Here is a 25,710-nt window from a genome sequence, read left to right as displayed (position 1 = left end):
TGTGGAAACTAGTTCACGTTGAAGCTTTTCCACAATCCACATTAATTGCCCTGAATGAAAAGGTGATAAAAGTTGAAAGGAAAGCTGAACAATTGCTGTGCAATAAAACTCCTTTATTTAATTTTATTATTTATTTATTTTAATTTACTTATTACTTTTTTTTTTTTTTCAAAACTGTTAAAATCAATTTTAGAAGAGTCACTGCCCTTAAGCAGAAAAAGCTTAAGCTCATCTTAACAATCCCCAAAATGGTCAAGCTGTTTTGTAATGGGCATAAGCTTAAATGGATAGAAAAAAGTTTCACATTTGAGAGCCAAATAAACCTCCTATTTTTTTCAGTACTCACAAATTAAATTGTAGCTTCTGGAAACTGTCTAGAAGTTGGTATCTTAGCAGAGCTGTTTTTTTGATCCGAACCTCAAATCAGTGGCTCACTCAACAGGAGGGAATTGAAAATGACCAGGGATTTCTGTGAAGGAAGACTTTTGTCTAAAAGTAACACTAAAGAAGTTGAGAGAAGTTTCTACAAAACACAGAGTCAAAGACATTATTCTAAAAGGCTCATATCAAGAAAACAGTGAGGAGGGATTTAGATCTGTGTAGCTGCATGGTTTGTGGCGTTCATTCTTCCCCAAAGCACTTCAATGCATGGGTAATTCTGTTCAGCATTAACTTAATCTGCTTTTGGCCAGGTACTATTGGCACTGTCAGAGTATTCCAGTATAATATTATGTTGGATCTGAGATAATGAAGTGCTAAATTATGAAATATTTATATTTAAAATGGGATTTGGGTGAGCTAGAAATGATTGAAAGTAACTGTGTATACTGATAGCTAATTCTCCATGTGTCTGTGATATTTCTTAGGAGCTGGGCCTCTATCAGCTGTGGGAAGGAGCATCTGGCAGCAGTTTGAGAGCCATACTGTGTACTTTCACTCTGTTGGTTTATCATACTTACGTCTCCTTAATCCTTGGTGAGACCCACTGTGTAGCTTTCCGGTTGTACTACTCATTATGACAGATACTCTGCTTTTTGAAGCACTGAATTTAGAAACTGTGGCTGCTAGTTTTTAAGAGGAGATTTCTGTATAACTCATTGTGTTCTGAAACTGATGTCTCTGACAAAACTGTGCTCCAAGAAGCAGTTAGGTAGATGCCGTTATTATATTGAAATCGCGTTCCATTTGAAGGGCTGTCCTTCAATTGTAACAGCAAAATTTTGTAAAACACTTTTAATTTCTGACAAGTCCTTTTCCGTATATTAACATCAGATATAGTGAAAGCTATCTCAGGAAAGAGGTCTGTACTCCTGAATAATTTTCTTGGAATTTCAAACACATAGAGAATTTTTCTTTTGCCACGTGCACCTATAAGTTACGTTTAATTCTATATGCATCCTTGACAGACTTGTTTATGTTCTTTAGTTTCTAAGTATTTCTGTCTTTGTCCTTTAGGCTAGTCGGGAAAATAATATGAACTTTATTTTCTTTGAGTATTACCTGTGCTTTGTTATTGAGTTTAAAACTAGAAAAGAGGGCAGCTAAAGATTGTTTTCTGTGCTTGCTAAAACAATCAAAGAGACTTGAAACCATAGAAGAAATTTGTAATGGAATGGTTTTAAGGATAATATATTTTATCCTCTGCGTACAGACATTTCCTATATTAAAAGCCTTTAGTTCTTACAGGACAAGAACTGATTTTTGTAGAAACATAATATGATCAAATAATATTTCTGCTTTTGAATAAAAGTGGTCTTTCATTAATCTATGCATGTCATAATATGTTTTGGAAATCCACATTTTTATCTGTTGGACTCCTTTTTCATATTTTTTATAAGTAAACTGAGGTTGGTTTGTTATGTTTTCTAGGTACAGGGGACACCAACCTCGAGGAAGCAGACAGTCTCCTTGAACCTTACCTCCGGAAATTTCCAAATGTGTGTATTCTCAACAAATTTTGTAATAGTAATATATTTCCCTAAGCTTAAAGTAGTAACAAAGTATTCTCCTCCTCTCCTTTCAAGGGTTCCATTATACTATTTTATGCTGCCAGAATAGATATACTGAAAGGAAATTTTGAAAAGGTAAATCAGTTTTTCCTTTTTAAGGTTTTTAGTTGTTAAGTGTCCAACTGTGTTCAATTTAGTGGCAAAAATATGTATGATTCATCTCAGTAACTTACTGTAGTGGAACTGATAATTATGTTTTCCCTGTTCACATCTAGTGTCAGTAGCGATTCCAACTCTTGCTCTAAGATAGACAGAGGAAAGATTATGTCATTTTTCTAGTTGGGAGTTCTTTGGGTGCTGCAAAAGAGTTTGCTCTGTAGTTAGGCACATCTCTATCATGGAACTGTATCTGAACAAGTTTTCATTATTCTTACCTACCTAAATCCTAGGCACAGATAACGTTCCAAGACTGCATAGCAGCCCAGCAAGAATGGAAGCAGATTCATCACCTCTGTTACTGGGAACTGATGTGGTGCTACACCTTCCAGCAGAACTGGCTTCAGGCATATCGGTATGCAGACCTGCTCAGCAAAGAGAGCAGGTGGTCTAAGGTAAATGGTCAGGTGGACATTAATACGATATTCCAGTAGCCACTCTTAGTTACGTTTGCATTTTGCTGAAATAAGTTTAATTTTTCCTTTCTTCTTAAATCCATGAGTAAAGGGACAGTACAACCAAACTGTAGGTTTAACTGTGTGCTAAGGAGAAAGTTTTCTTTCACATTCTCAAGCTCTAGTACCATTACTAACAGTGCATCAATCTCAGTGAAAACAAAAGTGCTCATCACAGTTGAGAGAAAGAAGCAGGAAAGGAAAACTGTTGATCTGCAATTCTAATTGAATTCTAGAATTTGCAAATAAAACTTGGCTGAAGAAACTGTGCTTTCATTAATTATAAAAAGATGAAGGCACGCCTAGTCACCAGATACTTTGTGACATGAAATAAAGTTTTCTGGAGATGGAGTCTTTTGAGTAAAGCAGATCAATCTACCTTATTCTTATAAAAACTACTCTCAGAGTAGAACCAAGCACAATATGCAAATAATTTTGGATACATCTTTTGTCTGTTCCTTTTTAGGTTATTCTCTTATACTAGATGGAAAAGAGGATACATCTAGTTTATGATAAAAGAAGAAAATAATAGTATATGCACTGTGAAGTACAAATGTCTTAAAAAGAATTATGAATGTTTACTTTTTTCTCTGCAAAGTCCAGTTGCTGAATTTCCATTGAGTCAGTGCTCAGACCAGATAATCCTAATTTAGAATAGTTACATCTGTCATTAAGTTCTTTTCTTCATCAGTTATATTTGCATTGTGAATTGTCTCACTTTTTGTAGGAAGCATTTTTAATATTGACTTATTAAGAATATTAATAAATATGTTGAAAATAAGATTAAACTAAAAATTATGTGACAAAATAAATGCATGGTTAAACCTAAATAGTTCTGTTCACCTGAGAATTACTGGAAACACTTCCCTGCAGCAAGTAGGGTGAGGGATTTCAGTTCTTAGTGCATTCATTGAACACAGTATATCAGTGTGGTAATATGTTGATTTCTGTTTATGAACTAGGCAATATATGTATTCCAGAAAGCTGCAATTTTATGTATGCTTTCAGAGGATGAACTGAAAAGTACTGGCGAGGACATTGTATCTTTGTTCAGGTAAACATTAATGAAACAATTAGATGTGCGGTCATTGTATTCCATCCCAATTCCACGCTCTCAAACTACTTTCAACTTGAGTATCTTTGTTTCGTATCACTTACTCCTATGTATTACCATCAACTTTTCAACTTTTCGCATTACTTTCTGGCATCATGTTGTTCAAAATGCTTTTATTAGCAACATGTGTCTTACATCAGCATACTGTGTGGTGGAAAACAATCTTAAGATGTTATTCTTCCCAGGAGAGTACAATATCTTACTAAATGAAACTAAAGGCAATAAAAACTTCTTAAACTGACCTCTCTTTTCTGTTTTGTCTCCATTTAGACAAGTGGAAGGTCTAAAACAGAGAATTGCAGGAAAATCTATTCCAACTGAGAAGTTTGCAGTAAGGAAAGCTCGGCGCTATGCAAGTTCTCAACCTGTGAAGCTGATATTACCTGCCTTGGTATTTATACTTGCTTTCTTTTGGTCCTATTTAAAGGGGGAAATGGAGAAAAATGGGGAAGAAAAAAGAGCATAATTTCTTACATAGGGGAAGAATAATGTTGTCAGGTAATATATCTCTGATAGTTGCATTTTTTTATTTTTTTTCCAAATAATTATTGGCATTCATGCAGATGGAGTGGCCTTTGGATTTGTGTAAAATATTCTAAGGGCAGTCCAAAACCAAGTCAGATTTTCCACTTGAAGGTTCAAACATAGACCATGACTTGTTGCTGCGTGGGGCTGCAGGTCACCGTTCTTCTACATTTGTTTCTAGTGTATGTGTTATATTCTTCAGTTTGATAGAATTCCAATCTGTGTCCCCAATCTCATTGGGAAATTGAGGAGAACTTCAGGTTTTTTTCTGTATCATCTGTTCTTCTGGTGAAATTAAAAATGCATTTTTTTTAATATGTCCAAAGCAAATTCATCCAGCAGTTTAAAATGTAATGGCTTGCATGTTTGATTTTTTGTGTTCTCAATTATGTGCAAAGACCTAAGTAATAAAATTGTCCAGTGCAGGTGCTATTCAGATGTGAGTATATTTTTTTGGTCTTGCTGTCGAATCTACTATTTTTTAATATAATATTTTTTCCACCATATTTTAAGCAAAAGTAAGCATTGTGCATGGCATTAGTTTCATAAATGTATATTAGACAGGAGCAAAGAATTGAAATAACGCTAGCATATCATAGTTGATAATATCAATAACACTTTCTTTTAGACTTTGTTAGAACCAATTTTTTCTCCATCTGGAAAACCATGTAGTTACACCAGAAATATAAGCAGAAATATTTCAGTGATGTATTGTATCTGCTTCAAAATGTCAGTTTCGTATTTCACAGATGTAATTACAATGCAAATAAATAAACAAAATTATACTACATACCATGCATTGTTTGTGATGAAAGAGTGGGGAACTTAGCAAAGATTATTATTGGCTAGGATTAAATCTGCATAACTCTCTTTATCACATTGCACATTAATTAATGCATCTAAACAACCATATTGCTTACTATTGGATTGAAGCATCTGAGGAGCTTTCTGCTAGGATTTGTCTTGTTGGTTTATTTTAAATAAGATTTGGAGGAAAATATTAGAAGCAGTTGTTGGATGTATGCATTATTATGTATGTATGTATTAGAACCACAGGGGAAGTTTTATCTCCTTCATCTGCTGTTGCTCCACACGGACGATAACAGCCTATGATTGCCTTTGAAAATTTGTATGTACCTGATGAAATGTCCACTACACATCGTGGAGTGCTTATTTGAAGTGACACGGTTAATTTTATTCTTGGGCTTCTTAACAGTGACAAACTTTGAAACTTTTCATACTATATAAAACAAGTTTTTGTAGGCAGTATGTTCATGTTCTCAAAATGTTCCATAACAGCCTTCCAAGGGATTCTCTTTAGTTAAATATCTGTGCAATTCCATGAGGTTGTCTTGCTTATTTTTTGTCAGGAAATGATGTATGTCTGGAATGGCTTTGCAATTGTGGGCAAAAGAGCAGACCTCACCGAAAATTTATTGGTAACAATTGAAAAAGAAGAAACTGCTCTACAAAATGAAACTAGTAAGTAGGTGATTAAGATGGAATTAACAAGAAATGTTGACATTTTTCTTTGCTTCCATTTTACTAACATTCTGAGAGGTAAGTTCTGACTTATGCAGTATGCTGTTACATCTTAGTATTGAAATTTTGGAGCTGCTTGAATGTTTAGTAGTGGTTTGTGATATGTCCTTCATCAGGTTTGATTAATGGTCACGTAGAATATAGAAGAACTCAAGAATTTGAGGCTACGACTTACAGGACTTAACATAATCTTACTAAGACATTGTGAATAATTTTTTAAATGTCTGAAAAGTACTGTTACTGAACCAGATTATACCACACTTCAACTGTATACTGAATAAAATATAAAAGTATAATGTACAGAAATGATAAAGTACTGTGCATGAGTCTATTTTATTATTTTTTTAACTTCTGTTAGAATAAAATGCCTGGCCTTATTTGCTGTTCCTTAATTTGGGCTTTATCAGATTGCTGCCATTACCTGTTATGTAAGCTTCTCAGTAGACTTCTCCTTTTAAGTTCTTCTAAGATGAATAAATGTTAGTTTTTTTCATAATGGTAATTCACAAAAACTGTTTGTATTGAAATCAGATTTTAATCATACCTATTAACAATTCAGCAAGTTAGTTTTCCCACGTCATTAATACATGTAATTGCATGATGTGTCAGTAGTTCTATGTTAAGAGTTCTGGATTTACTGAATGAAGTATCAATGTATCCTGTGTACACTGATAACAGTAATGTTCTTTAGTTGGGCAGTTTCAAAACCCATTCACTTTGTTACTAGCAGATAAAAATACCTGTTTAAAAATTGTCGAGAATAACTTTTCCTAAAGTGTAGTATACCAGTAAGGCCAAAGCCCTTGGAAATTGAATTTCAAACTGCAGCATTATGAATGTTCTCCTGAGCTCTATTCTGCAGGTAAGACACAGTATGAGGTGTTTGTACAAGGTAAGGAATGCCAGCAATGGAATATCCTTGCTAGTAAAGAAAACAACAGAAGATGTTGCACACTAAAACTAGGGACTGATACTAATAGTAATCCCAAATGTTACAAATTTATTTTATTCCAGAGATACACAGGAAAAGAGAGACATTCTAATACAGAAGTTAAATACAAAATAATGTGGAATATACCACCCTTGTCTTATGCCTAAATATTTTGCCTTCAAATATGTAAACATGACAAATGGACTGCTGTGGAAGGAGAGGTGCTCTTTTTTTCCTTTTTTTGTTGCCTCATTGAAATGTAGATGTAGCGAAAAGCAAGACATCTGCAGATAAATTTATTTTTTTGTGCTGGCAGAAGCTGTTGGGACTCTAGAGATGTTTTATGCAGATATCTGTATTGTAAGCATCTGTAATCAGTTTAGATCAGTGAAGTAATTTTCCTGTCAAATTCCTAGGCAGAGATGCACAGGATGCCACCATGAAAGGAACAGAATTAAACAATTGCAATAGCACTGAAATGGACATGAAGTAGATGATTAGGGGTATGGAAGATATTTATCTATAAAGAAACAGGTGAGCTCTTGTTGAAACAGAAAGCAGCTGAATGATGTTTTAGGGTCTACACATCCATAAAGGCAGAGGCCGGAGAAGAAATAGAATGGTCTTGTTTGTTGTTTTAAGTTTCCTGGGAACACTGGTGTGACTTCCTTTTTAACAACTGAAAACATGGGTGAGGATCCTTTTTGTGGATATACCTTAAGTGAATAAGTCATTATGGATAAGACTGCTTTCTTTAAGTGAAAGAACCCTGCATGGGAAAGAATCCTGCATGGAAAAATGAACTTAGTTACACTGTCTAAACAAACCAAGAAGTGCAAAGGAATCAGACTGTGTATACAGAGCTGCTTTTCTGAGTTGCTGTCACATTAAAAATAAAGCTGAGGTATGTATCTATAGCATTCAGACGGTGGCTTAATTCTTGTAAAAATGAGTGTCCAAAAAGAAAATGAGTGTGTGTACGATGAGTATTACAAAAGTCTGAATTACATTTTGCTCGGACTAAATAGTAGTGTTATGGCTTTAGACTGTGGTATAAAATGTTTATTCATTGCTTGGAAATCTGTTGTTAACAGCAACTAAAATAAATAAATAAATTACTGGTGCTTTCAAATAGTATTTTTTTAAAAACCAGTATGTTCTTCTAATAGAAGCCTGCAGTTTAGAAATAAGATGTAATTCTGAAGCATATTTGTTTTTACATTTTATGTATCTTTTGTAGTAGTAACTGCAGTGAAATACAGTTTTGTTCTGGAATTTCCATCTTATAGCCTGATTAACTTTAAATGATAAAGAGTCAGACAAAATAAAGACACTAATTACCAGAATTGCCCCTGAGTTGAGACCCAAAGAAAGTGTTTAAGGCTATTAGCAGAATGAGGCACGGATACAGTATTATTTTAAGAGACAGCTGTCAGTACTAGATAGCTTAAAAGGACTGCTAAGGTGCTGTTAAAAAAAAAAAAGTAGGTTAATTATACACAGAGGTCATTTAGGGATTGAGACTTCTCAGAGAGAGCTGTTGGTACTACATTCACTTCATGTGAACAGGCACAGCAAGGAATCTGTCAATGACTGAAAATGGCTGTATAGAGCTGAAAATAGAGATGACAGAAGGAATGGGATGAAATGCTTTAGAAATTACTTTTTCCTCAGGATTTTTCTGCAGTTCTGTCATTTCCAAAATAGGAATATAAAAAAAAGATTGTTTAACATCAAGAAAAATTCATTTTGTAGTTACTTTTTGTGTTTCATAATAATGGCAATATTTCCTCTGGTACAGAGAACTGCAGAAGATGGGTCTTCCACATTTATTACCAAGGCTATCCATGTTGAGTTGGCCTGTACATTTACGGTTCTTGTTGCAGTGTTTTGGCTTACTATCTTTTCTTCCTGTGGGACATAACAGGGAGATGTTAAAAAAAAAAAAAAAAAAAGGTAAAGACTGGCAAGCTTTTGCTGATACCAATCTTAGTTCCAGTAGTTTTGAGAAATTAGATCTTTGGGAGATAACCATGAATCTCATGCTGATAAAATGGGCTAGAGGAGTGCGGTGTTCTACTGTTACTAAAAGCACAGTCTGTCAGTTGTTATCTACCAAGACTTTCTTAGTTTAAACACAGACAGAAATAAGCCTGAGTGTAGTGGGAAAGCACTCCCCCAAATCCTAAGATGTTCTTGTCTCACATATTTCAGAAGTGCTTAAGTAGGATTTTTTGGCAGACCATTAAAAAAAAATTAACGTGACCTCAGAGAGCTGGTAATTAGTTGTAAACAACATGATGTGGAGGGAGGGTGTTTTGCTTCTTGATTTGTTAATGTATGTGCAGCCATCTGTCTATCCATATGTGTTTTCTTTCCTTTCGTTTCCTTCCCTACACCTAGCAAATGCTATCAACCAAGGCAAAAAAAAAAAAACAAAAAAACAACCACACTCATTATACTTCCATACCACTTTACAGCAGCTCATTTCATCTGGTATTTTTAGTACTATTGAGCATAAAGCTTTCTTGAATTTTCCAAATGTTATACACTAATAGTGAACTCTCTTAATTCTTAGAGATGATGCAAATAAAGATGATTTCTTGAATTTCTGTTGCCACATAGTACTTCCTAATAGTTATGCAGAAATGAATCTTGTACTTTTCATACTACTTGCTGATGTTGTGAGGGTTCTGCCAGTACTTTCCTTTCTCTTTTAGATGTTACAGGTGTTAGAAGTCTTTAACTGATGCAAATTAATGTCCTCTTTATGCTGACTTCATAATATAGAAGACTGGAGAACACCTGGATATTTAGGTTTCTTCTTTATAGTTCTTAGTCTGTATTCTTATATATATATATAGATGCTACGCGTGTATCTGCTCTAGTAGACAGTATTTAAAATTATGCCTATGGATTACATGTGTGTTGAGGTGTAAAATTCTGAGAAGCAAGCTCCTGAGTCTGATTACATATTCCATGCTGAAAATCTTGTTTGCCTTTTCATGATCACGTCTTCAAATTGTTTGATGTATTTTGCTTTTACATTCAGGCCACAGTGAATACTATATGGATGATGTGTGCATGTTGCAGTTACTGAAAGGCCTTTGCCTTAAACACCTGGGAAGACTCATGCAAGCTGAACTATGTTTCAATCAGGTAATTCAAAGGTGAGTATAACAGATATAGACATTTTACCTTTCTTTTGTACCTTTCAGTGAAATTTATGATGTTCCTGCAGAAACCTTCATATTAGAATTTTGGATAATTAAACTTTATTATCCTGTTAAGTAGCTGGTTAAAAGATCTCTGAAAGTAGCTGGAGGACCACAAAATTTTGGTTATATTTTTCTACAGCAATTTAACGTGATAAAATTTTTATAAAAATGTGATGCTTTAGACCAAGTAAATCACACTGACAAGTAATGCATTTATCTAGATACATTAATAGTAATTTTGTATTTGCAGAACTATCAATGTAAGTAAATGTAACTCGTGAATTTATTGTTACTCTCTTTTTTTTTCCCTCAGTATTTAGTGCTTCAGGAGTTAACACTTCCTTAAGTAGATGAGAAATTATTGAACTTGTTGCTAGTTTCAGCTGACAAATTGAATTTCCGGTGTTAGGAATTTATTCAACGCTTTAGGTGTCAGATCCATATCTTCTGTAATAATTTTTCTATTACAATGAATCATGCATTGATTGTGAATTTCTTGGAATTTTTAAAGTAATTGGGCTGGTAAAAAAGTTGCGATGTTTGTGAAATATTTCTAATCGATAATAATATAGAAGAATTACTTTTGTTAAAATGAGAATATCTGTCGGCGCTTGATCCCGTTACAGAATTCCCCCAGTCAGTGTAGCATCAGAATAGCAAGTTCTCATAACAGCAAGATCTCTTTATTGTGTTTTACACACACCTTATATATCCTTCACTCGTAAGCAGTAACTCCACTCACGGTTAATTATCCTTAAGTTCTTCACAACAACGTAGATAACAAACAAAGGGTTGCTTAACTGTCCCAGAAGTGACCACATTAGCTGTGCATACTAAAGAGTATTCTGTTTACACCTTAGCCCTGTCTCCAAACTCCGGAGGCCTCATAGAGATAAGATCTACCAGAGTCTGTTGGGCTCTTTGTTGTTAAATCTCCCCCCACAAATATCTTCTATAATTCTAGTGCCTGTTGCAGCTTTCTTGCCATTGGGCCTTGTCTTAGCATGTATAAGGTCCCTAGTGGGTTTAGTGAAACACTTTGCAAGTTACGTGGCTTTTGTTTATAAACTGCCTGAAAGTCTGTCTCCAGAGATATTTGATCTGGTGGAGGCTTGATGCATCTCAAAAACACTTCTTTAAAAAGATGTTTGGATGGGGAGGAGGAATTATTTTCTGGTTAATTAAATATTTGATTAGCTTGGCTCTCTACTTTCTTGAGCAGCTATAGAACATTAAGACTGCTTTAATGACATGTTTCTGTGCATCAGAGCTTTCCTTGGTCGATGAGGTAACTCTAGAAATATTACTCTCAAAATATTGATCCTTGTTGCAAACTTTATGTTCTGCAAAATTGTTTGATATTATTTTATCCAGAAAAGAATCAAAGAATTGATTGTAAAGGATGTCGGAAAGGCCAAGGTACTCAGTGCCTTCTTCACCTCATTCTGTACTGCTCTTGAGAAATTTTCCAGATCCCTGAGACTTACGGAAAAGTCTGGAACAAGAAAAACTTTCCCTTGGTGGAAGAGGGTCAGGTTAGGAAACATTTAAACAAACTGGACATACGTACGTCCATGGCAAGTGAACATATCTAATGGGACCTATTGGCGTATATCCTTGACTGCTGGGGGAACTGGCCAATGTTATTTGTCTTTGAAAAGTCATGGCAATTGAAGGAGGTTCCTGAGGAGTGAAGGAAAGCAATTGTTACTCTAGTCTTCAAGAAGGGGAAGGAGGATTCTTGGGGGAACTAACAACCAATCAGATTCACATTTTGGGAAGAGCAATGGATGTTTATCTCCAGTTTAGAAAAGCTTTTGACATGGTGTCCTGTAATAGCATTGTAGAGAAACTGTAGACTAGTTAAGGGAGGCAGTGATGTGGATTGAAAACTAGCTGAACTGTTGCATTCAGAAGGCATGATCAGCAGCACCAAGTCAACTTGCCAGTCACCAGCAGAATATTACAGGGTTTGACACTGGGATGCTTGTAGCTGGAATGGTCTTGATACCTCACCAGTGTTCTGGCTATTGCTGAGGTACGGACCAATCCATTGAGTCTGTCTCATTAATGAGCCCCTCAGTGAAATGCCAGTAGGCTGGGGTTAGGCTAGAGACGGGGAAGGAATGTCACCAGGACAACTGACCTAAGTCAAAGAGATGTTCTGTACTGACATCATGCTCAGTAACAAAAGCTGGAGAATGGGAATGAGAACAGAGGGCTCTCATTATAATTACATTTGTGTTCCTTAATAACTGCTACATGTACTGAAACCATACTCACCAAGACATGGCTGAAAATCACTTCATGATGAGAATTAGAGAATAATTGCTTCTGCATTGTCTTAGCATTTTTTTTCCTTTAATTATACTTACTGTTCCTTATTTCAACCTGTGAGGCTTTTTTCGTTGTATTTTATCCCACTGCTCTTTTTTGGAGGGGGACTGAGAAAATGATGTGATTGAACTTAGCTGTCTGCTAGTGTGAAAGCACTGTGCTAGGCTAGAGAAATTATCTGACAGCAACCTCATAAAGTTCAGCAAAAGGAAATGGCAAGCTCTGGTGAGGAATATAGCTCCCTGCACCAGCTCAGGCTTGTGGCAGCATGATGGGAAATGAGATTCTCAGAAAAAGCCCTGGGGATCCTGAACATCACGGTCAACTCCAACTTGACAGTAAGCCAGCAATGTGCCTTAGCAATGGGTCGTATTAGGAACAGTGTCCTCAGCAGGTCAAAGGAGGTGATCTTTCCTCACTACTCAGTTCTGATGAGGCCGCATCTAGATTACTGTATCCAGTTCTGGGCTTCCCAGTACAAGAGAGACATGAACGTACTGTATCAAGCCCAGCAAAAGGCCACAAAGATGATTAAGAGATTGGAACTTCTGTCATATCAGGAGATGCTGAGATAGCTGGGCTGCTCAGCCTGGAGAAGGAAGGGCTTGGGTCAAGTTGGAAGGATGATATGTATAAATCACAGAATCGAAGAGTAACTTAACTTGGAAGGGACCCACAGGTATCATCAAGTCCAACTCTTTGCTCCACACAGGACCACTCAATAATCAAACCATATTGCTGAGAGTATGTCCAAAAGCTCCTTGAACTCTGGCAGCCTGGGGCTGTGACCACTGCCATGGGGAGCCTGTAACAGTGCTTGACCACCCTCTGGTGAAGAGCATTTCCCTAACCCCCAAGCTGACCCTCCCTGGTGGAGCTTCATGTCGTTCCCTTGTGTCCTCTTGCTGTCACCAGAGCTCAGCACTGCCCCTCTACTCCCCTTGTGAGGAGCTGTAGGTTGCCTCGCCTTGAGATCTTCCAGCCTTCTCTGCAGGGAGTGTGTTTATATATATATATATATATAGCCAAACTCTTCTCTCTCTCCCTCTCTCTCTCTCTCTCTCTCTCTCTAGCCAAACTCTTCTCATTGGTGCACAGGAGGAGAGATGATGGGCGTGAACTGAAGTACAGAACACACTGTTTAAGCATAAGGAGTGTTTCCTGTGTGGGTTTTTTTTTTTTTGAAAATTTGTGAAATTCATCAGTCACCGTCACAGCTTGCCCAGAGAGTCTGTAGAGTCTCCATCCTTGGAAGTAGTCAAAACCTAACTGGACACAGTCCTGATCTGGTTGCTGTGGTTGACTCTGCTTTGAGCAGAGTATTGGATTAGATAATCTGCAGAGGTGCCTTCTGACCATGATGATTCTACAGATTTCCTATGCCAAAGAAAAGTTGAATTTTCTTACTTCTTTGATGCTTTGTTTGGGCAAACTGATGTATAAGGATCTCAATTTTGTGTACATGAAAAAGTATTTACACTGCAAGACGTAATGAACATTGCTTTTAATCTTGTGTAATCTTCTTGTTCCTTTTTTTCGAACTGTAAGTCACATAAGGGGGTTCCAGTCCTGGGGGTGTGTTCTTGGTAGCTTGGATAAGAATTAGGAATGAATAAATCGTTGCTTGCTGAAGATTGTGGTAGTATTTTATACTCAGTGCTTGGAAGTGTTATTGATATGCACAACGTCAACTGGTATAAAGAAGTTCCAGTGTTTTCCGTGGCCATGAACTTCTACAGATGGTGACTGCATTTAAAAGTTAAGTGATCACTTGAGAAAATGTTGTATTTAGCCATTCTGTATTCTTCTGATTTCCTAGTGAGAAGCAAATAAAATACGATAGCTATTTGGTGCCATTCACCATGTATGAGCTGGGACTTCTGTACAAACAACAGGATGAGAGAGAAAAAGCTGTAAGATACATAGAAACTGCAAAGTAAGTGGATTTTTTTAGTTTGTTTGTTTTAACCTGAAGATTAAGAATGTTTGAGTAAATTTAGCAGTGAGGGATTTTTTTTCCTGACAGTCCTTTGCCAAAATAGATCTTTGTTTTTGAGTACAAAAAGTTGTCCAATATATCTGACTTCGGTAGTTTCGCTGTACTGCTCAGGCACAGTGGAGTAGACTGAACAACACAGAGTATTAAGAGAAAACATCTCCTTTTAATTTAGTTTTTAGAAATGCTAATGCTCTCTGTAGGAAAGGGCTGCACTCCGCTGCATGCATGGTTTGGAGCTGGAGAGTCCAGAGAAAGAATCTATACCAGCTGTGACATGGAGAGCAGCTGTGGCCTTGTATCTGCTGCAGTAAAAATGTTATTGGGAATAGGTTAAATGCAAGTACAGTTCTGACCACCTACCTTTTTCTTTATAAATTTTGTTGCAGAAATGCTGTGGATAACAGAATTTACTAGAATGCAACATGTTCACTTCATTTATTGAGTGCAGGAAGGAATGTAATTTGTCTCTAATGTGTATAGGGAAATATACCAATCGTGTAGCAGTGTTGTGAATCAGAAAGAACAGTCTTGTAAAATGCTTTTTAGAAATGTAATAGCTTTTTGCTTTTGTTTTGATTTGGTTTTGCTTACATAATATGATTTCCTTGTTGTTTTATTACACTGGTTGAGTTCTGTTCTGAAGTTGAGAATACACCTGCAGCTTGCAGTCATTTCTGTAGTTTTCTAGTTTGTGTTTTCACAGCAAACTTAGGTAGTTGGAAGGACTGCTGAATGATTAAAGTTAGTGGAAGAGACATGTTAAGACATGGATGCAGTTTAGCAGGAAATGTAATTACTAGTACTGGTATAAGTCTCTGCTCTGTTTGTAGAGATAGCTTTAAAATGTCATCAGAAGACTTTCATTCATCTGTGTATCTACCTGTGTTTCCTGTGGAATGAGCGAAGGCTTTTAACTTTGGTATGTCAGTGCATATATGAGGTAAAAATAAGCCAGCTGATAAAGGAACTTTATTGTTTGCAGAAACAACTACAAAGAATACTCAATGGAGTCCAGATTGCACTTCAGGATTCATGCAGCACTCAACAGCTTGAAAGTGTCACCTGCTTCAACACCTTGAATGAGGAGGGATGCAATGGTCTGCACAATCTTTTTGCAATCTTTTTTAAATCTTCAAAAAGAAACAACCTAGTGATTGTTTTCTGACATCTCTTATTTGATGCATGTTATTTCCTTTAGACTGTTCTTTTTCTTTATGGCTCATGTACTGTATCTACTTGCTACTTTAGAGAAGACCTTATATTTTATTTGACAAAAATAATTTAATATTTGACTTAGTAGGGGATATTTAAAAAACAGTTGATGGTGCAATAAAATGTAATTCAAACACTTTATTTTTTTATATGAAAACAGATTCTGGCTATGCAGTGGAACTGGTGATAATTTCAGCCTTTTGAGAAGGTTTCATTTTCTGTAGTACACTTAAGGTCTTTTTGCCTCTGGAACAACAATGCAATGGCTGCAGTAACCTGTACCCATATTTGGCATACCATATTTTGAAATCTGCATTCCAGAGGAAAAAATTCTTCATTTTTGACTTAATTTCATTTTGGGAACAAAATGAATTTGTCCGAAGTGCAATATTTTTGTATCTTTTAAAGTAAAGTTAAGCAGGGCTATAGGTAAAAAATCTCTGTAGCTCTAGTTCACTTGAAAGAAGTGGTCACAGGGGACATTTTCCAGTCATAGAAAAGCAGGGCTACTGGGGACATTAAGAGACCATCTGTTCTATATTCCCACCCTTAAAGCGGAATCAAGGTCTTACATTATTCCTCGCAGATACTTGTTTAAACTGTTTTAAAAAAATGTAACTTGCACAAGCAGTGTTTTCCAGTGCTTTATTATTTCTATGAAGAATTTTTTCCTAGTGTCTACCCAAATAATTCATTGACTGAAACTGATTACTTCCAATCTTCCATGTCATGGATCTGGAGAATGGATTGTTCTCTTCCTTTTCTGAAGCAGTTTTTTTAAATCAAAAAACTGGCTCTTTTGTTGCTTGTTTTGGTTCCTGGATTCCAGTCAGAACAAATCAAAACTTGTAGAGCATAATTATTTCACTGATCTTTGGGAATAACTGATATTAATCTGAGTTGCTTTTGCATCAAAAAGAATCAAATTTTAAACTTGGAATTAAAAAAGTGCGTGCTCTAACCATACCTTTCTACCAAAATTGGGTAGTTAAATTGAGATATGGTTACAAGTTTTGTTTTCTTGTTAATATGTGGAGAACATTGTCAAATTTAGTTTCCCAATTCATTTCTAATACTTCTGCACATTTTAGTAGCGCTCTATTCTTAACTAAGAATATGCCTGACATACTAAACACTGGAACAAGCTTTGCAGAGAGCTGGTTGATGCCCCATGATGGTCGGTGTTCAAGAGGCATTGGATAATGCCCTCAATAATGTGTTTTAACTTTTGGTTAGTCCTGAACAGTTCATGCAGTTGGACGGGATGATCGTTGAAGGCTGCTTCCAACTGTTCTGTTATGTTCTATTCTATTCTGTTCTGTTCATCCCCAGTAACTGTTCTGCCACAAATTACTGCAAAACCTGCCAATCTCCATATTTTAGTAATTCTAGTATATTTGTTTTCCCATGATAAATAATTGATAGTAACTAAGTATGTGATTCTCTGCCCTCAGCTCCCACTCAAGAGAAAACAAACAAAATAGGTGAGAAACCACTCCTCAGTAAATGATGAACTATAACATTTCTAATTAATTAGTCAAGCTAGTGTAAACACTGTTATTAAGAACACAGCTCTCTTCCATCACTTTATAAAAGAGTAATTAAGTTGCATAAAAATCCACAATACAGCTGAAATAGAGTTTAAAAATAATAGATAAATAAATACAACAGGTCTTTTAAAGTGGAAGGCTATTCCAAAGTCCGTAGTCTTCACTGATTTGGATTTTTATCTGCCTATTATAAATGTGTAATTAAACTATTGGGCTAAATTACACACGTGTTTGAAGGTTAAATACCAGAGACACTGAATCATTGATAAGTTGTAGTATGCTTATTTCAAAATGTACTCTCTTAACGTTAGCTAAAGTATAAAATATATTTGGCTCTTTATCACCCAAGACTAGCATATGTCACCACTTCTTAGATTTCTTGCCCTTTTATACATATTATGACTATAAATAGTAGGCAGCAAAATTGAATTTCTCTACATTTTCAGAAAATATTTTTATTGGACTATTTGAATATTTTCATTTTAATATTAGGTTTGATTGTGGTTCAGTCTGGTTATTAGGTTATAGCAGTCAAATGGGACCACTTCATTTTCTTGTGAAAGGTGATGAAAACAGTAGCGGGTGGAACTTCTATAGTTTCTGTTTCAGAAAACGATTCACTCCACTGAAGAGTAAGAACTGAGACTACAGACTCAGGATGGAGCATGAAGTAGTCTCTGCTCTTTTGTTTTTGTTCGGGGTGTCTTACAGTTAGTATTTTAGTGGAGATTTGGAATAGAAATTGAAATCAACCAAGTGTAAAAAGATGAGCTTCCTTAGAAACTAATTTTTTTTTTTTTAAGTTTAGTAACAAATGTAATTTAGCACTGTACTTTGTTCATTGGTAATAAGACTGCAGAGGTAAAGGGAGATGTTTATTTTCTTCATTTCAGCCTTCCAAAGTCAGTATCACACTCTGTGCATATTAGTTTTCTTCATCTCCTTTGGGATCACCCTTTTTGCACATCTGCAGAGAACAGACATATCAACACAAATTTGCAATATAGTCTAGTGCTTTGATGCCCTGAGGTCCCCAGCCTAAGTACCCTTTACAGTCTGTGTCCCTTTCTTTGCTGCTATTCCAAACTTATTTGATAGAATCTTGAGCAATCAGGTTTTCTTAGCTTTATTCTGGATATTAAAAACAAAACAAACAAAAAAAAACTCACAGTAGAAATGCAACTGCGTAAGAGTGACGTGTAGCCCTTCATATAAGATAGGTCTTATTAGATCTCTAGAGATGCTTTTCTGAATGCTGCAGAGGAAGCGCATGGCTATGGTCTGCTCTTACACAATGCATCATTGATGCAATAATATTTAGTACATTGTGTGTAGGTTAGGATAAGTGATTTGTGGGTAAGAGTTTGAATGAAAAGTCTTACGGTTTTCTTTTTACTTGCTGTATACTGTACTTGGCCTTAAATACAACTCTGACTTAATTTTAATGCTCTTTAGAATCTTTACCTCATTTGCTTATGTCCTGGGGCAATTTTGCATAATGTGCTGACACTTCAAAACTGAGCAAGGTGGAGCATTTACTTATGACACTGTAACATCTGTTGATGGAGGTAGGAATTATAATGTATTCAGGAGCTAGGCTAAGCCCTTAGTTTAAGCAAGGAAGGCTGAACTTGTAATGTCATGACAGAGGTCATACTGGTCACAGGTGGATTTTTTTTTAAGGTGAGGATTAATAAAGCAGTTTGCTTATAAGACAAAGCTTCTGTTCAATTAAAATTTGTCGTCTTGGAAAATGTTTAGTCTCTTGGAGAACAATCATTATATTTTAATTTTTATGTACTCGTTCACTGCTTTAGCATATTAAAAGAAAGCTGATTAAAGGTTGTATTTTATATCTGTTGTAATACACAAGGGTAGCAGCTGTATTTAGGATCTTAGAGCAAGAAGAATGTATAATAATTGGATCCTGTCGTGTTTCTAAAATACCTTGCCAGCTAATGTATGAAAGAAGCCATTTATTGTGACAAATCCTGCTTAATTGTGCAATTATTTTATTATTACTCTTCATGTTTAATGACATTTTGTTTCTGTATGTTCTTAGATTGCATTGTTCAACAAAGAATGTTTATATTTGCTGGTGAGCTGGTGGTTCAGTTTATTTGCTTCTAAACTGTTGAGGTTTGCGCATGTTCCTGTTTGTCGCTTTAGTAGAGACAAGGTTAGAATAACAGCAGATGAGTGATGATTAAGTGTTTTTGGTATTAAGAGCATGTAGAAGTGTTCATTTTGATGCATTAGATCAGATTCTCCCTTCAGAGGAATAATGACTTGATTTTATGCTTATGTTGCTGAGTGCAAAATCTGGCACTGTATTCTCATTGTATATAAAGAACCTTCTGCTGGGATTTATCAACACAGTATCAACAAAAAGGGTGTACGCAAGTTTCAATATGCTGTTGCAGGCATACTTCTCTGTTACCTATCTTCCAATTTATCAAAGTCTAGTAGAGAATAAAAAGTCTTTTGAAATGTGCGTAGCAAGTGTAAAATTAAAAGCTACTTCAACTGGTCGTCTCCCCACAGACCATATTATCCTTGAAAATGCAGCAGTGGTTAATAATAAACTCATTCTATTATGACTTATGACATTAAATTTAGTGAGAACTAGACATGATATAGGATTCTTTTAAAATCCTAGCAGTAAAAACAGGGAGAAAATTAATTTTATGTGCAGGATTTGATTTTAGTAGCATTCAGCATTCAGAAATGTAAATGTTCAGAATACTTTTCTCATGTGGTATGATTAAACGTTTTCATAGTCATGTGTCACCTCTAACCAGTTAGGCCACCTTTTTGTCATGAATGGTGATTGTGGTTATCGTAAGACCAGAGACAGCGGATGACTTAGCTCCGAGAAGGGCAAAAGAATGGAGACACTTCTGCATGTGTTGTTGTCTGTAAGGCACTAATTTACTCTCAATTATAGACATACCATACCATAAAACAAAACAAAGCTTAATAGATAGATTAGAATGCTTGCAGTGTATTGAATAAAGATAGTATACTGAGTAGAAGGGTAGAACACATGCTGAACTAGAAGCTGAGTACAAAAGAAGGAACTATATCTGCATTCGTGCAAGCATTTTGCAGAAGTTATTTTACATGAAAGTCTAAACTATAGTTACCGTATCAACTTACTACTTGGACATCCCATATTCCAACCAGAGGAAGAATATCTGAGGTGCTGGGAGCTTAGCTCCATTTGGCTGTTTGTGTACTGGTTTTGTTTGTTTATCTGTGGCCTTGTCATTTGCTTTTAAGGCAGTATTGTAGGACAGCTTCATAAATAAATATAAGCGTTGCAGCTCCGAGTTTTTCAGTTTGTAAAAGAGTATAGCCTCTGGAAAAAAAAACGGAAGCCTACAGTTAGCATAGCACATTCCATGTTTAAGGAATGCAAAACTAAATGCTGTCCTTTCTGTAGAACTAGAAGCAGGTAGTTCTGCTGTACAGGGAGACACGTGTGAGCTAGTAGTCATAGCTAGGAATACTCTTCTAGATGTTGTCACTCATTTCAAGAGAACTTCAAATTTACTAGCAGTAGATGGTATCTGTATTCCGTGCCATAAATATAGCAATTGGAGCATTCAAGCCAAATGGGCCAGATTCAATACCTACCTCATCTGAAGCCATAGGATGAAGAATATTCAGTGCTGATGACTTGCCACAGTGTGGAAAAACTGTTAAGGTTATTCTGGAATCCCACTGGAGATGTTAATATCCTTACATACTTAAGCATATAAATGTAGATCGCAAAGTATATTTTTATATTGGAAAATGTGTGTAAGGCTATATTAATACATCTTGTTTTTTGACATGCTTAAATGACCTACTCTTACTTCAGTATCTAAAATCAGGGTGGAGGGATATGTAAGATTAGGTTAATGCTGCTTATATAGCTTATGTGGTTGGGGCTTAAGTTGTTTCAGCGTATTACGAGATCTTCAGAATTAAACTTGATGTAGAAAAGACGGTTGTATGAATTTAAATACGGTCTTTTTTAATGCACTTTTGCTCAAGGGGGCAGTGCTTAAGTCCAGGCAAAACACAAGGTATGGCTGTGCTGAGATACAGGCATAAAACCAGAAAACTTTCATAAAAAAAAAAAACAAACAAACCCTCAATCTGATTAGACTTATTTATCTCTTTTAAGAGAGGTCATATATTGCATGCATTGATAAACCTACTTAAACAAATTTTACAAAGGATTCCGGTTGTGGTGTAAAATTGTGCATAACTTAAAATGTGCATGTTCAAACCTTACTTTGACAAGATGCTTGTCTTAAATCTTGCCAAAATCACATTAATGTTGTTTCAAATTGATTTACACTAGCTTTTACATAGCAGCGTTCAAAGCACCCTGTTGTTGGTGGCAGTGAGGAAATATATTACGTTTTTTCACCTATTCTTTGTTGTTTCACACACTTGAAGAATGCTTGAAAGAAAAGTACACTTGTTTTGTGTATAATGCAAATAAACTTCAAGATTCATTTATTTTGGCAGCCCAAATGGAAATTGCTGCTGTTGTATTTCACATGCATTTTACTACAGTGTTCACATTCTGTGATTTATTTCATTTATTCCAATCAAATAATATGGATAACACTTGTGTTTATTCAGTAATGAATCTTTGAATGTTAAGTACATTATAAGTACATTAAATAAGATTTCTTTGATCTGAGAGAAGAGGAAAAAGAGCTGAAAGTGAAATCATAGACTACCCCAAGTAGGACGAGAACCACAGGCATCATCAAGTCTATCAGCTCCACCAAAGACCGCTCAGAATTCAAACCCCATGTCTGAGAGTGTTGTCCAAATGCTCCTCGAACTCTGTCAGTTTTGGGGCCATGGCCACTGCCCTGGGCAGCCTGTTTCAGTGCCTGACCATCCTCTGGTGAAGAACCTTTTCCTAACCCATTGGAGGAGGTGTACAGTCTCCACAGAACATGAAGAGTCAAACAGAATGCTGCCTAAGATGTAGTATGCTCTGGCGTCTAATGACAGTTTTTATGTTTTTCATTCAAATCATCTAGTGAATATTAGGGAACTTACAGAATACACAGCAGATTTTTTTCTTCACAGTAAGCTTTTAATCATTTTCACTGACGACAACATAAACCTTAAGAAAATAGAACTTGCAACTTGGGATATTACTGCATGCTGTTAATTGAATGGTAACAGTTTTGCTTACTGAACATGTCACACTGTTAAAGAAATCTGAAGAGTCAGTGAGCCAGCTTCACATTTTGGTTAGGTGAGTGAAATGTTACTGCACAGAAATCAAAACATATGTTTTCCCATTTAAGCAGTGGGTGGTCTTTAATGCCACTTCATACCTTAGTGGGCCTTATACTGTGAATGCTTGTTTTCTGTCTTTTTCACTTTGCTTCACTTAAAACTGCTGGGTTTTGTCTGCTTGTTTGTTTCTTTTATATGAGATGCCACTGGAGTATCATGTTGCAACACAAATATCCACGGGTCTTCTGTCTACTGTAAAACGGAACCTAAATTCTCCTGACTAATGCTGGCAGGGCAAAAACCGAAACTTAACTCTTGCTTTCTGATACAAAAGCAAGTCTTGCTTAACTTCAGGAGTCTTACATATGCACCAAATGAGATCAGATCTGGTAGTTTGAAATCTCTCCAGCGTGTCCTCAGGAAACTGTCCAGGGAGAGTTTAGATTGTTGAATGAGCAGTATTTTTGGTGTGTGAATCTCAATCAGGTGAGAAGTTTGTCAAAAGCTGTTTCTCTGGACGTATTTCAAGATGGTAAGGAAAAAAAAAAACAAACCAGACCTATTCTTCTGCCTTTGTTTTGCTTCCTTGGGTTTTTTCCTTAGCCTTGGAGAGCTAGGTTGGAAGCTGTCCTTGCTTACCTGCTTATCTGAAACTGGTAGTGGAAATTGTCAAGGAAAATCTTTAGTATCAGTGCACTGTGCTTCCCTGGAACAATCCAGAGCCAAGACAGCTGCTTGTTCTTGCTAGCAGTAGCAGCTGCTGCCATTTAGATAGGAAAGAGAGTGTTCATTAAGAGATGACCAACATAGAAAATGCAGGAGATATTCAGAGGTGCAGAGTAAGAGTGGGATAGAAGTAGAAATGCATTCAGTAGGGGGTTTCTATAGCACCTCTACCATTGATATCACAAAGAAACATTATACTATAGAACTGAACAGTGTGAGAGGATAAAGCAAATGTGACTGTGGTCGAATGATGTCACGTAAGATAAGTTACAGAGTAGAGTCATCACTTGTTGGTAAGAGGAGACAATATCATTAAGTAGAAACAAAACATTTTTTTCTGTGTAAGAAAAGAGCTGATGAGGAATAGACATCCCACCAAACCCTATTAGGCAGAAGTAGCTCTGCATTCGAGGGGACTATGGGGAATAAATTCTGCTTCTGCAAAGAACGTACTTAAAGGAACAATGTGATCAAAGAAACAAATTTGATCTAAGTAGTTATTTTCAAGTCTTTAAGTTGTTCCAGCTCGTGAAATCTAGATGGTTGCAGATATTGTGTAGTTTGAGAGTTATCTGCTGACAGTTAAGGGAAATAAGTTTTTGAGTTCCAGTCTCTGAGCAACCTGGTCTAGCTCTGTCCCCGTTCATTTCCAGGGAGTTGGACTAGGTGACTGGGCCCCATCCGACTCAAATGATTCTATGATTCTAGGGAAGTAAACACTGTCATCAGTGCAGCCTGTGCCTGTCTGAAAATCTTGCAGAGCTGTGGCTCATGGCAGTTTCTTAAGGTGACAGATAATGAAAACCCATGCTACATCGTGGAAAAAACATGGGAATTTATGATGACAGCTCTTAAATTTTTGGTATTTTCAATTAAATCAACAAAGTTTGCTTTTGTGAATTGTTGACTTACTTTGAAAGAATTTGTTTAAAAATCATTGATTTTCCTTCTGGGGTAACTATACAGTTATGCACATGCAGACGTGAAACGTGTTTCATACAGCCATCTGAAATTTGAGCATTTATTGTAGTTTTCCTCAGGGGACTTTGAGAAAAAAAAAGTTTAGGGCTAGTGTCTTAAATGAGGATCAGTACTGCTTAGACTTGATGTCAAAATTAGATTAAATTGAATTGATTACTTTGAAAACAGTTGGTCTTAAATTGTTACTTGTGTTATCTTCAGTGTAAAATTTGAGGCTCATTGCGGGGAGCACCTGTTCATCTCCTCTGTAAGATGCTTAAGCTTCAGTGACATTTAACAGCAGTAAGGATCCTAGTATAAATGAGTTAACGGCAGCTACACATTCTCTTTATAGTCTGAAACATGCTCAGCTGGCTCGAGATGTGTTATGCCATCTGTATCTGATACCATCTGTAGCCAGGGCCGCTGTACACTCTTCCTACCAAAAGCAGCTTTCCCGTGAGCAGTGTTTGTAAAACAGCTTATGCAGACTTACAGCAACTGTCAGCTTTCTGCTATAGCAATAGTTTACTCGCTCAAAATAAATGCAGGTATTAAAAAAAAAAAAAAAAAACAGTGAATGAATAGCAGCAACAATCAACAATCTGAGTAGAGGATAGAGTATATAATTGTAGTAGAGAAGAGTACAACAGCTTCTTCCAGAACACTAATGAAATAGTATTTTCCAAGTTTTTCAACAGCTGTGTTAGTTACTGTTTGTATATCTATGGTCCTATAAGCTCTCGCTGCTGAATTCCCTGTGAAGTCTGTAAGGTTTGTGGTCCTTCACAATTAATTTTGAAGCTGTTCTTCTGTGGCTTATGGTTTTTAGTTGGTTAGTTCTGGTTTGTTTGTCATAACGTCTGGTGTGACTACAGTAATTGTATATTTCATTACATAATAAATCATTTCTATAAAAAAAAAAGTGTGCTATTTGAAGGTGATGGTTTGGTGCTTTGAAGGAAGGGGGTGGTGTACTAGTGCAGTCCAACCTGTTTTACCAGCTAGGCAGGAATTTTAACTCCGGTTGCACCCTGACCAGGATAGTTTGTCAGAGTTTTGGGAGACCAGGGCATCTTCCATAGGCCACCGAGGAAGAGTTTAAACTCCTTTTGTAAAGATGATTGTATGTTACCATTTTACTGGCACGACAGACGCTCACACTAACACACTTCCCAGGTCTGGGATGTCTTTCAACATGCGTTTATTGATTTTAAAGCATCGATGAAACATTAGGGGGTTGGATGGATTCTGTCAGCATTTCTGACATTAAAACAGTGTTATAAATGGCATAATTGTTACACTAATTTTCCAGATATTGGATAGAGAAACCTGTCTGTGTTCTTCAGCATTCCAACTCCCTAAATCCCCCATGCTGTGCTCAGACAGCACCTGGCAGGGTGAGTAAGCTCACAGAGCAGGAGGAAGACATGCTCAGTGTCTCCAGGTGGGCCATCAGGGGATGAAGAGGAAGGCAGGTTAGCAATTTTCTTTCTACTCTGCTTGATAAACCCCGTGTTTGACCAGTATGGGTGTTCTGGGGGGATGGGGGGGGAAGTTGGGCGTCTGTCTGATCAATGGATGGAAAGATACCATCTCTGTTACCTATATTTGGTGTACATACAAAACAAACCACAAAAGAGCAGTGGTATCTTTGCAGCAGGGCCCCTAGAATGAGCAGAGATACTACGTAATTTCAGAGCTGCGAATACATCTT

At 36.4% G+C, this 25,710-nt stretch overlaps 1 protein-coding gene across 7 annotated transcripts in view; it reads left to right on the top strand.

Annotated features, from left to right (window-relative positions):
- The window catches only part of TTC39B (tetratricopeptide repeat domain 39B), a 96,097-nt gene extending 71,519 nt beyond the window's left edge, over nucleotides 1-24,578 (top strand). For 6 of the 7 annotated variants that reach the window (XM_021380424.1, XM_021380417.1, XM_021380418.1 and 3 more), the window contains 10 exons: nucleotides 867-975; nucleotides 1,870-1,937; nucleotides 2,025-2,084; nucleotides 2,399-2,560; nucleotides 3,583-3,674; nucleotides 4,005-4,125; nucleotides 5,630-5,741; nucleotides 9,785-9,902; nucleotides 14,107-14,223; nucleotides 15,269-24,578. In XM_021380424.1, the coding sequence (XP_021236099.1) occupies nucleotides 867-975; nucleotides 1,870-1,937; nucleotides 2,025-2,084; nucleotides 2,399-2,560; nucleotides 3,583-3,674; nucleotides 4,005-4,125; nucleotides 5,630-5,741; nucleotides 9,785-9,902; nucleotides 14,107-14,223; nucleotides 15,269-15,365 (1,056 nt within the window). In that variant the 3' untranslated portion in view covers nucleotides 15,366-24,578. Of the gene's footprint in view, nucleotides 1-866; nucleotides 976-1,869; nucleotides 1,938-2,024; nucleotides 2,085-2,398; nucleotides 2,561-3,582; nucleotides 3,675-4,004; nucleotides 4,126-5,629; nucleotides 5,742-7,148; nucleotides 7,267-9,784; nucleotides 9,903-14,106; nucleotides 14,224-15,268 lie in introns of those variants that run through there. The other variant, XM_021380423.1, reaches the window with a different exon arrangement.

Source organism: Numida meleagris, chromosome Z (genome assembly GCF_002078875.1).
Source record: "Numida meleagris isolate 19003 breed g44 Domestic line chromosome Z, NumMel1.0, whole genome shotgun sequence".
Taxonomy (NCBI): Eukaryota; Metazoa; Chordata; class Aves; order Galliformes; family Numididae; genus Numida; species Numida meleagris.
This window is presented reverse-complemented; position numbering and strand designations above follow the sequence as displayed.